The sequence below is a fragment of the Poecilia reticulata genome, linkage group LG18 (assembly GCF_000633615.1).
Source record: "Poecilia reticulata strain Guanapo linkage group LG18, Guppy_female_1.0+MT, whole genome shotgun sequence".
Taxonomy (NCBI): domain Eukaryota; kingdom Metazoa; phylum Chordata; class Actinopteri; order Cyprinodontiformes; family Poeciliidae; genus Poecilia; species Poecilia reticulata.
Window position 1 is genome coordinate 956,830 of NC_024348.1, and position 11,760 is coordinate 968,589.

The 11,760-nt window shown below is 38.6% G+C and overlaps 1 protein-coding gene across 3 annotated transcripts in view; it reads right to left on the bottom strand.

Annotated features, from left to right (window-relative positions):
* Nucleotides 1–11,760, bottom strand: part of pde5ab (phosphodiesterase 5A, cGMP-specific, b) — a 156,278-nt gene that overhangs the window by 109,501 nt on the left and 35,017 nt on the right. For all 3 annotated transcript variants that reach the window (XM_017310574.1, XM_017310572.1, XM_017310573.1), the window contains exons 2-3: nucleotides 10,289–10,793; nucleotides 1,426–1,599 (exon numbers count right to left, since the gene is read on the bottom strand). In XM_017310574.1, coding sequence (XP_017166063.1) covers nucleotides 1,426–1,599; nucleotides 10,289–10,793 — 679 coding nt within the window. The remainder of the gene's footprint in view (nucleotides 1–1,425; nucleotides 1,600–10,288; nucleotides 10,794–11,760) is intronic.

Consider the following 11,760-nt stretch of genomic DNA (forward strand, 5'->3'; position numbering starts at 1 on the left):
TCCCTTCTTCCCTCATTCGTGAACAAGATCCCCAGATACTTAAACTCCTCCACTTGAGGCAGGACGACCCCCCTAACCCGGAGAAGGTGCAGCATAACAGCTTAATTTCCAGGTAGCAGAAGTTATATTCCACAGTAACATGTCCTGGATGAACCAGGGCCAGCCCAAGGTATAAGAAAACTAAGCAGCCGTTTAGGGCCCCTGGGCCACTATGGGGCCCCCTCAGTGGAGCTGATTTATTTATTTATTTTTGTAATTATAATATCAAAAGCAAACAATTTCACTATGAAGTGATTTGTTTCTACAATAATATATATTTGATCATGTATTTAGAAATTATTTTATTGATAAAAAAAAATAAATAAAATGCTCTTGGGGGCCCCTGGTAGCCGCGGTTGGTACCACATGCTTCACCGGTAACATGAGCTGCAATGTGCAGTGCGCATCCAAAGTTCTGGTCAGAAAAAGCAATACAATGTCTCAAAAAAAGGACTTATCCTTTAAAGACAAAAAAAACACAACAATATCTGGACATCGTGTGCTAATCCACTTCTTTTGCTTTTGCTGCTCCTCTTAGAATCTCTGTCTGGCTGTATGGTTAGAAGTTTATTCAGAATATGTCTAGCTTTAGTCAGGTTGGTAAGATTGTACTTAGTTTATTCTGTAAATGCTTTAAACACAAATAAGACAGATACGTTAATAATAGTTCCTGTCACTTGCATTCTAAATTCAGACAGTTACTTTTTTTTTGCTCAGTAAGCAAATCCAATGTAAAAAAAATCTAGGAGTTATATTTGAGTCGTCTTTGGGTTTTGACTCCTATCAGACCTAATTTCATCCTGTAGGATGGGTGGTCAAGCAATACAAGAATGGATGGACAAACGGACAGATATATAGCCAGACAATGGATGGATGGATGGATGGATGGATGGATGGATGGATGGATGGATGGATGGATGGATGGATGGATGGATGGATAAATGGACAATGATGGACCGACAGATGTATTTTGCAAATTGCTCTTTTTTCATTAGTGTCATTTGACAGACAAAGATAAAGACATAAAGACAGAATAAAAAATTACGACACCAAAAGGATGGATGGATGGAGCGATGGATGGATAGCACCATTGTAAATAGTTTATTTTTTTCAATTGGTAGCTGGAGAAATATGACCATGTAGATCACTTTACTAAAATGGTCATTATAGCAGCAAATAAGTGTGTGTGTATAGTAAGGATAAAGTCTTCAAACTAGCCCTTTGACCTAATTTCGCTTTCTTTGGTTTAGTCTCCTGTGAGCGGTCATCAAGACCTTTACTCTGTCAGCAAGAACAACTAATTGACCCCAACTATTAGAGCACAGACACAAACTCAAAAACCATGGTTAAAATAACCACACATTACAAAAAAAGCACAGACTTCACCTCATAAGCATTCTTGATATTGAGCAGCTGTCCTGTGGAAGCTACGTGCCCCACTATCCCCTTGTTCCACTCTAGTCGAATGCAGCTGGTGGATGATTCTTCCAATGTGGATCCTTCAGCAACATCAAACAGCCGGCTGACCAAAAACTTCCTGTTGGAGCTGTCTTCACCCACCTGGAAAAACAAGCACACACTCATTCAGCCTGATTTCCAAACGTAGTTCGTGGAGATAGGGATGCTTCTCAAATGGGGGTCGGAGCTGTTTTATCACAATATTCTGAGACAGACCAAAAGCTTAATCCTTGGGATTTTTTCTCTGACAGACAGTCTCTCCCAGAACAAAACTATGATCTGAGGGGTCATGAGATCTTGGCCATTAAGATGGCTCTGGAGGAGTGGTGCCATTGGTTGGAGGGCGCCCTCCATCCTGTGGTGGTTCGGGCAGATTATAAAAATTGATTTTATTTACAATCTGCCAAGAGACTTAATTCACATCAATTCCATAGGTACTTGTTCTTCTCACATTTGAACTTGCCCATTTCGTACTGTCCAGGATCTAAAAATGTCAAACCAGATGTTCTCTTGTCAGCACTCCATCGATGACAGAAAAGATTCCAGTGCCAATCATTCCCACATGCTCTAAGGGTACATTGAAAATATTGTGGGCCAAACCATTCTAGATTAACCTAATCCTGGAACCAGACTTACGGACTGCATTTTGGCTGGGAAACTATTATTTTTTACCCCCCTTTCCAGCTGTGCTCCCATATTAGTATTTTCCCGTAAATATCCCAAATTATGGTGCATGGCAGAACCACCTTTTTGCCAGCCAAAAAAGGACTCCTGCCCCCCAGTACACATCTGTTCAAAAGATCTGGCTCTCATCTCATGATATTCCACTAAAATTCATGTCCAGAAAACTGTCTCCCTAATTCATAGGTCCATCCAAAATGGACTGCATCATCAGCCCCACATCTGTTCATTTCTGCCTTATTCCTAACCTCCGGATTCATCCCACATTTCATGTCTTTCAGATTAAACCTGTCCTTACCAGCACTTTGACGCCTGAGAGTTAATCATGCACTGGTAAACCCTCTGAGTTACCCTAGTGTCTCACCTAGTGTTGGTTCTTATTGAATATTACTTTCCTTGAATATTTCTTTGTGTAGGTTCTTGCTGATCTCCGAGTCTGGATTCTGTGAGTGTCGTTCTGGTTTCCTAGTTCCGCTCAAGTTCTGTTGATTCTGGTCTATCCTCCACAGCTGGCTCCATCCAATCCATCTGCTGCTGAGTTATGTGTACACCCTCAAACATCTCCACAACACAGCTTCCTTCAACCTTACTGAAAAAAGTTGAAGGAACCTTTTGGGGGAGTTTTTGGGGGAGAGAACACCCAAAGACTGTTCTCTCCTCCATCCACTCTGTTGATTCACTTCCCGGATTCCTTTCATCACTTTCCCGAGAAGACTTGCACCATTCATCTACACTGTAAGACAGTTCCATTCAGAATTATCTATAAGAAATAAATAAGATAAATCAGAGATGCAATGGGAAAGTCTCTGCTTACCAAAGCTCTAGGTCAGTGTTTCTCAACCGTTTTTGGGCCAGTACCCCCCTATCCATTAGGTCCTTCACCGGCCCCCATCAAAGAAGATGTAAGCTACTTGCACTGAATATTATTTTATGATTCATATTACTATCATTATTGTTGCTGTCTTGATTTCTATTGTTGTTTCAGTGTTTATCAACAAAAATCCTTAAAAGAAAAACATTACTGAATTATTAGTTTCCAAAGAACAAAAAAGACATGGGAACAGAGATCATTTTTAAAGGTGTCTTAAGAAAAATGCAAACTGACATTCAACTTGAAATTGGTAGGCCTATAAGAGTGAAAAAGAATCTTGCTCTGTGACATTTTCTGATGTTAGTTGCTAAATTTAGCACAAAATGGCCAGATAAGTCACATATATACCAATTTAAACTATTTGCAAAAAGACAGTGCTCTGCAACATGAAAACATGAATAAAACTGTAACTATATCAATCATAACTCTTCTTCTCTTCAGTGTTTCTGTCGGTTTCTGGTGGTGCAGCTCTGTGCTGCCTTCAGGAGAATGGGACATCAGAGTATCATCTATAAAATATCACCCACATCACATTAATGTGTAAACCAGAGCTTTCAGTGAAAAAAACAAAAGTTCCAGATCCTTTTAATGGTATACAAATATGAGACAGAACCATGGATGATATTTTTCAATAGTCTATTGATTTATAGATTAATAGTTTTATTGTACAGAAATTACAAAGAACAAAGCTGGTTTTTAATCAAATCCTAATGAGTCAAATTAAAAGTGTCATGGAGTCATCAGCCTCATGACATTAACACTGACATGAACAATAATATTGAATAAATATATAAAATAAAATTGAATAAAAAACATAAATAAGTGATTATTTTCTTACTGTTGCAATCTGTAAAATATATTTCTCCTTAGTACTAGATGTGCTCCCAACAAAAACATGGCACAATTTGATCTAACCTTTGATCTGAAAATAGTATTTGTTTGTTCTTGCCAGAGTTTCCTGTATTAATTATTGCTTGAAAGTTCTTGTCATGTTTATTCCTCCGTATTTACTTTAGTTTCTTAGTTTCTTGCATTTTGATCTTCATTCATTTCCATTTAGTTTCCTTTGATTAGTATTATCCTTTCTTAGTTTACTGTTTGTCCTCTTTAGTTTCTCTCGTTAATTTGCTTCCCTTTTTTATTGACGCTCACCATCTTCACTCATCATGTCATTCACTGCCTCATCATCATGTGTTTCACCTGATCTGCCAGTATGAGCTGTTTTCACTGTTCAGCGTGAATCAGAGTCAGATTCTCTGTTTTTATGCCCCGATTCACATCTAGTTCGTTGCTCCATTCGATGTCCCAATTCTCTTGCTTGTTTCTGAGTTTTGCGCAACGTGTGCGTCTTTTTTTTTTTTTTTTTTTACCCCTACGGCGAGTTTCTGTCAGGGAGCATATCGATATGGAAAGACCGACTGATGTAAACCCGTTACAACAACGTTACAAAATACAGATATACTGACTAGTGAGTATTTAAAAGTGCTGTTAGTGCCACACTGAACTGATGTGGTGAAGCTACCAGTAGAAGGAGCGTGGAGCTGCACCAACAAGCTACAAACACTGAAGAGAAGAAGAGCCACTATCGATACAGTCGCATCGATACAGTCCATGTTTTTATGTTACACATCTCAGTTTTTAGCAAGTAGCTCAAAGTCTAAGCTGGTATTGTTGTGCATGTAAGGGGTAAAGTTTACCTTCAAGCAAATGCCCTCCTGTTGTAAATTTTTCTGCCAGCCCGCCCTGCCGTCCTCTGATCAGCCCCTGGCGGGCGACGCCCCCGTTAAGAAACGCTACTCACAAAATTGAGTTTGTCAGTAATTATAAATATCTTGGTTATATGTCAGATAAAGAGCTTTCTTTTTAAAAAAAACACATTGAAAATTTATTACACACACTAAAAATGAAGATTGTATTTTATTATTGCAATGGGCCCTCAAGGCTAGAAAAAATTAATATCAGTAACACTCCTGGATTATGCTTGGTTGAAACATTCTTTACTAATGCTTCAACCAAATGCATTGAGTCCTTGAATACTGTCTATCATTGTATCAGGTTTGTAACAGGTAGCAGGCGTCTTACACATCGTTGTGAGTTGCTTATATGATATGATAAAAACAACACTCAGAGATGCAATAAGTTTATAGCAGGCATACAAGTGATCTAATCATCTGACTGTTGATTGCAGCATTCCACGTTATTAGCAGAAATAGAGGGCCCCAAAGCCAGATTTCGTTTAGGGCGAAGGCTCGGGCCAGCTCTGCACTTGATCCTGATTTATAAAATTCTACTCACCTTGGCTAGAAACATACTTAAATTCTCTCTTATAACAATCTGTTACTTTCTATTCTTTACGCTACCAGTAACATTGTTTTTTCTTTTGCATGTTCCACATGAAGGCAGCATTCAGTGTGTTGGCTCCCGCAGCATTTAATCAGCTCCAGTCTGAACTAAAGATTTTGGATATTATTTCTTTGGAACTTTTTTGGGGAGTTGTTAAACTCATGCAAAAATATTCTATTAATCAATGACATTGCTTTTAAACAGTTTTTAAAATTTGTTTTAAACCTGTGCATATGTTTTATTTTTATGTAACCAGGTTGTTGTGTGTTGCAGATTTCTGCCCAAGTCCTTCTTGACATCTGGATCTCACAGATTTTACCTGGTTAAATAAAGGAAATAATTTTTTTTTTAAATAATCTCGTGCCAAATCCTCCTTCTAACTTTGATCCACCTGACCATAACTCCACATTCATTTCTTTATTTTTTTAATAACATTTTCTGAATTCTGCTTCCTTCTTCTAAGTGTGTTTGCATATGGGTCAAAAGAGTACCAAGAACAATTGTGACGAACATGTGGGGTACCCCAAGGTTCTATGTTAGGACCCCTGCTCCCACTAGCGCTGAACAAATGCTTAGAACAGATAAATATGTGAATCAACCATAACTTTCTCCAGCTGAACAGAACAGAAACTGAAGTTATCCTTGGACCTCAAGAGGAAGGATCTAGAGCAGGGGTGGGCAATCCTGGTCCTGGAGGACCAGTGTCCTGCAACTCTTAGACGTCTCCCTGGTCCAACATACTTGAATCCAACAGCTGAATTACCTCCTAAGTGCAGTCAGGTTCTCCAGAGTCCTGCTGATGACCTCATTATTTGACTCAAGACCTGGAGCTGCCCACCCCTGATCTAGAGTCAGGACGCAGCTTCATTTATTCCAGTTAGAAACTAGAGATCAGGTGTAATGATGGACTCAAACCTGAACCTTAAGAGTCACATAAAGATAGGACTGGGGGATATGAGGAAAATCTAATATCCCAATATATTTTTGCTATATCATGATACACGATACATATCACGGTATTCTTAAATGAGCTTCAAATGTTATTTTAAACTATAGACCCCTTGCAGCATGATTTCACCCATGCAAGTTTCCACACCCCTTTCCCTGCTAGACTTAAATATAATCTCGGTTATATGAAATAAAAAGGGATGCAGTGTTGTGCTATGAACTGTCCACACTAAGACTAGATAACAAGGTCAGAAAAATGTTTTAATTAAGAAAAACATAGCGAGGGAGAGGGAAATGGGTCAGTTGCTTGCTTGACTTTGACAAACGTAACATACGTGTTGTGGAATAAGGTGTTTTGGTTCATCTTAAAAATAAAAAAGGCGACCTACACACAGACTGACAGATCATCAGTAAAGAAGGTGTTTAAATTAGCTAATCAGCCACCACTGTTAGCTTAGCTGAAAGCAGTGGTAGCTAATCTACCACAACAATCACTTATTTACTTAATACTCGCAAAATACACGTCAAGCCTAAAAACCCAAAACTGTAAGGAATGAATGTTCTGTTCTATGTGGGGGCAATGTTTGAGTACTTTTGGTGCTGAATCCTGATACATAAAGTTGCGTTGTTGTCAGTTGCTATGGCAACGAGCCTGCGTGTATCATAAAGCCAACACGGAGAGCGAGAAAAAAAAGTTTTGAGTTATTTTTCCCATTGCATAGCACTAAATGAATCATACCTACGTCTCCAGGTTTCACTTTAACAGACTAGTTCTACCGCGGCAGTGCGGGTATGAACGGCATGTAAAAGAATAGTCTCATTAGGTGGTGAAATAAATTTGTGGTTGAACCTTTTGTGGCAATAGTTTTATAACATGTTTCACAAATTGCCTCATTTTGTTCAACATCCTCCATATAAAATCTGAACTACTACCAAATTATTAATCCAGCGCTGTTTCTCTTCGGAACTAGACTAGTTCATCTGATTCCTCTTCAGTTATCGTCTCATTCACGGCTCGTCAAACTGTCGCTGTCACTTTGTTTGTTTTCTCCGCGCATCGTGATTGATGGAATATTTTCAAGTTGGGAGGGGCGAGGGATTAGTGATGCATTCGTAGGTTGTCGGATAAACCATACTCGCAGTAAATTTGATGGCGAAAGCTTATTATTTGAACAACAATTTATACTCGATGGTTGCGATAGAGCCATTTTAACAATCATAAGTAGAAAAACTCGCGATACATCGAGTATACTCAATACATCGCCCAGCCCTACATAAAGACCGATACAAAGTCAGCCTTCTGTTATCTGAAGAACATTTCCAGGATTAAAAGACAAATGTTTCTGCCAGATCAATGTCGTCTCAAGTCTGCCAGAGCAAAAAACCCAAAAAATTCAATCCTCCAGCTGCAACTGATCCAGAACGGTGCTGATGGTGTTCTCACTAATACCAGTAATATAGAGCACACCACCCAGTTCTAAAATCCTCCCACTGGCTCCCTGTAGCTCAGAGAATTTAAAATATTGTTAGTTTATAAATCACTTAGCGGCTTAGTACCACAATAAAGTAAAAACCTGACCTCAAGTTCCTGTGATTATGTAACCTGGTCCGTTACACATTAATGATCTTGATGATGGTACTCATCAAAATGTATTTTTACTGGTTTCTCAATTGTTGACTTTATGGTGTTTTCATGCCTTTTTATTTTTGTTTGTAGGTGACGTGCTACACACATAAATTTGATGAATTGACTTCTTCATTTTTAATCTTTTAATGTACTTTTAACATTGTGTAAAATAAGCTTAAATAGTTCAATGAAAAATCTTAAATTAATCAGATTAATCGATTAGTTGTCCAATAATTGATAAATTAATTACTTAAGCAATCATAAATTTCTGCCCTATTTTACAAAGAAGTAGGACAAAACCCCAGCTGACCCAGAGTAGGCCCTCCACCCTTTAACAGCTAAAGACCATGGTCTCGAGTTGCCAGTGGGTATTTAAATAAAGTGGGCTTAACATTGCACATTGTGTAAAAATCATGCAGAATTTTCCTTCTGCTTAAAAATCAGCTACTCCTGTGGATTGGTCGATCTTATTAAATTCTAATGGAATACTTTAAAGCTCATAACTTTGATGTGACAAAACAGGTTGGAAGGAAAATAATTTTAACAGAATTGTAACATAGAAATAGTTACAGCGAGTGAAGGTATTTGAAATGTCATGTTTTAACTTTGTTTCTTATTAATCGAGTCAACAAAAACAATGTAACCAACAAATGTTTAAACAAAGTTTCTTCACTAAACTCCAAACCAAATCCATGAAAAGCATCACAAGAATATTGGGTTAAAGTAATAGGCCGTGTCTGAGTGAATAAAATATAATGAATCACACAACCCTGCCCAGTGCATTTTTAAACAAATCTTTCTTAAGCAATTCTTAGGAATCGTATGACTTTACTTACATGAATATTCACATATGTATTTAAATATACAAGCCTTTTCCTTAAAAACTGTTGACTACATAACTAGAATGCTAAGTGTTGAAGTAAATGATTGAGTAAATTTCTTGGATGTGTTATTTCTTCAACAATTCCATGAAATGTTTCAGTACCAGTACAAGGTGCAGCTGAAGTGAAACCTAGATTTTTGTTTGTAGAAGATTAAAATTCAAGGTATTTTCCTTATGTCATTAAGTCCTTTTCCCAGAAATCAGAAAACATAATCCAGAACTTGTGAGCATTGTTAATTATGTAGGGACAATGCAGGAAGCATTGAATGTTCAGACAACATATTCTAAACATAAATATTCAGTGAATGTTTGTAGACAATGTTCACTGAAAGGCAAAATTAAGTACTATTAAACGTTCAGTGGACATTGTGCGTGGCCATTCAGCAAATGTCCAGCCATCATACAGCCATTGTTGGCTGAATGTCTGCAGACGTGGTGTTTTAACTTGACATTCGATGAACTTTATCTGCAAACATTCCCTAAACTCAGGATTTCCCCCAGTGAATAAGAACATCCCCCACCTCTCTCCCAGGCTAAGCAATGCTTGTTTTTGTTTTTATAATAATTTGTTTTGTTTTTACATCAACCAGACTGCTGCGCTGCATATATCACTGGCAGGACAGAATCCCCTATCGACATGAAGCCAGGAGGGGAGCGTGCACCAATCACACTGCTGGCGCCTGTGCATGCTGTCGCAGTTTGATCTCTGAAGTTTACCTCGGTGTGGATCGCACACCTTTATTAAATTCTGGGAAAAGGCCTAGTTTAATTGACCAACCTTAAAAGCAATCAGTAGTAATTGTAATTTACTGAAATGTATTTGTGAACAAACAGAGCTCAATCTTAAAGATTAAACTCACAGCATCAGACTATAGCTGTGAATTTTTACAAAGTAAACTTGCTGAAACCACAAAATCAAATTCAATAGCATTTATATTTTTAATAAACAAATATTACATTTCTATATCTGTGGTCTGTGTTAAAATGACAGCATTGATAGCATTTTTGATTTGCTGTGTTTGCGGGTTTAATTATTGTTGACAATGTTTGCCAGTAGCATAAATACCCAGTAAAATTTTACATTTCCTGTCAGCTTAACATCTTTTCAAACAAAAACACGGTGGACCGCCGGTCGACCACCTTAGCAAGTTTTCTGGGGAAAACCGTGCTAAACGTTTGAGGATAACATGCACTGCACAGTGAGAAATTTCAAAAACGGTAAGCTAACAATGTTACATCTCATTGAAAAATATTACAATCTGTGCTATTGTGGCAATAAAATCATTGGATTTAAAACCTTTGGATTCATTCTGAATGTGGTTCCTGGTTTTGGGATTCACTTAAAAATAAGGTGTTAGAGTGAAATAAGCATGAGCTTGCATTAATCTATCTTTTCCTATCTGTAGTTGATGGCAGAGCGAAAGTTAAAGGTTCCTACCAGAAAGAGTGAGTATCGGTCTGCAGTGATCAGCTCATTGATGTGTAGGAAGATCTTATGGCAGAGCGCAGTCACATCCAGATAACTTGATACTTCCTTTACGAGCTCCAGCAGCCTGGTGCAGCGGTCAACTTCCCTGCCACTCCCATCATCACCACCACCCTCTCCCATCACCGAACCACAGAAAGGGACGGGTTCCCGTTCCGAGTCACTCAGAAATGTGAGGGACCCCTCAGAGTCTTTGACCACAATGGGTCTTAGTGGGCGGTCAAACTCTGAAGCTGAGATTTTGCGAGTTGGGGTACCAGGAGCTGGGCTCGGTACAGTGGCAGGGGACGGGCAGCGGTTGTCCAGGAGGGTGAGGCCTGAAGGGAGGATGGTGGAGTTAGAAGAGGGGCAAAGATCTGAGGAGGACTGCTGGGTACGCTGCTGGGAACAGTTTTCTTTAGGGACAGATGGCTGGATGGTATGAGCACGCTCAGCAAACCAGGCATTCACCATCTCCCTGTGGACACAGAAAAGAACATGTATTACTATCCAACATATTTGGCTGGAATTCAAAGTAATTATAAGCACTGTACTCTGACAGAAGAGGATAACGGTGATGAGTTTACTTTGGTGAGTGGGAGGGTTGAGGAGTTCAGACATTAGACCTGGGCCAAGTCATAACTACTACTACTACTGCAATAAAAGGGCTAACTAAGGGACCTACAAGTTCCAATTATTTTAATATTTTGGCACATCCAACTGGATGGAAATCAGAAGATCCAAAACTCACTGCAGGAATAATATTGTCCTTCCATCCTGTGAAAGGCTTGAAAGTTCCATAGTGAGAGAGTCACAGTGTTATTGTAGAGATGCTAGTGCTTACCGTCTGACCCTACCGTCCCTTATAACTTCTATAATAGATGGGTGGACTTCAGTATCCACATAGAGAAATCATGCTTATAAAATACAGTGGATTCCCAACTGTTTTGCGATTCAGCATTTGTGGAGTATTCTGTGGAACATAAATTATTTGTGAAACATTTGACTGCTAATTTTTTGTAGTCCACAGCTTAGGATGCGGAAACTCCTAGATGCAATGCTACTTTGCATGCTATTGGTTGAAGCTTAAAGAGAAGTCAATCCAGAGAACAACTTGAAAATAATCACCTTATTTACGGTGATTAATTGCCTTAATTTCAACAATTAAGTAGCCTGTATGGTGCTGCTATTATTAAAATCAGCATATTATTTTTAGCTTTTTTTTTCCTTTTTACCATTGTTAATTTCAAGTTCTGATTTATAGACACCATCAATTGTAAATGCATTTACAGGCAGTTACCTTGATTGTTTTATCAAGGTAAATGCCCTACTCAACCCTAAGGTAAATAAGATTATTTACCTTAATTATAAGACCCCTATGATGAATATGAACTTTGGACTGCGTTTTCCCTTGCCCGGACGCGGGTCACCGGGGCCCCACTCTG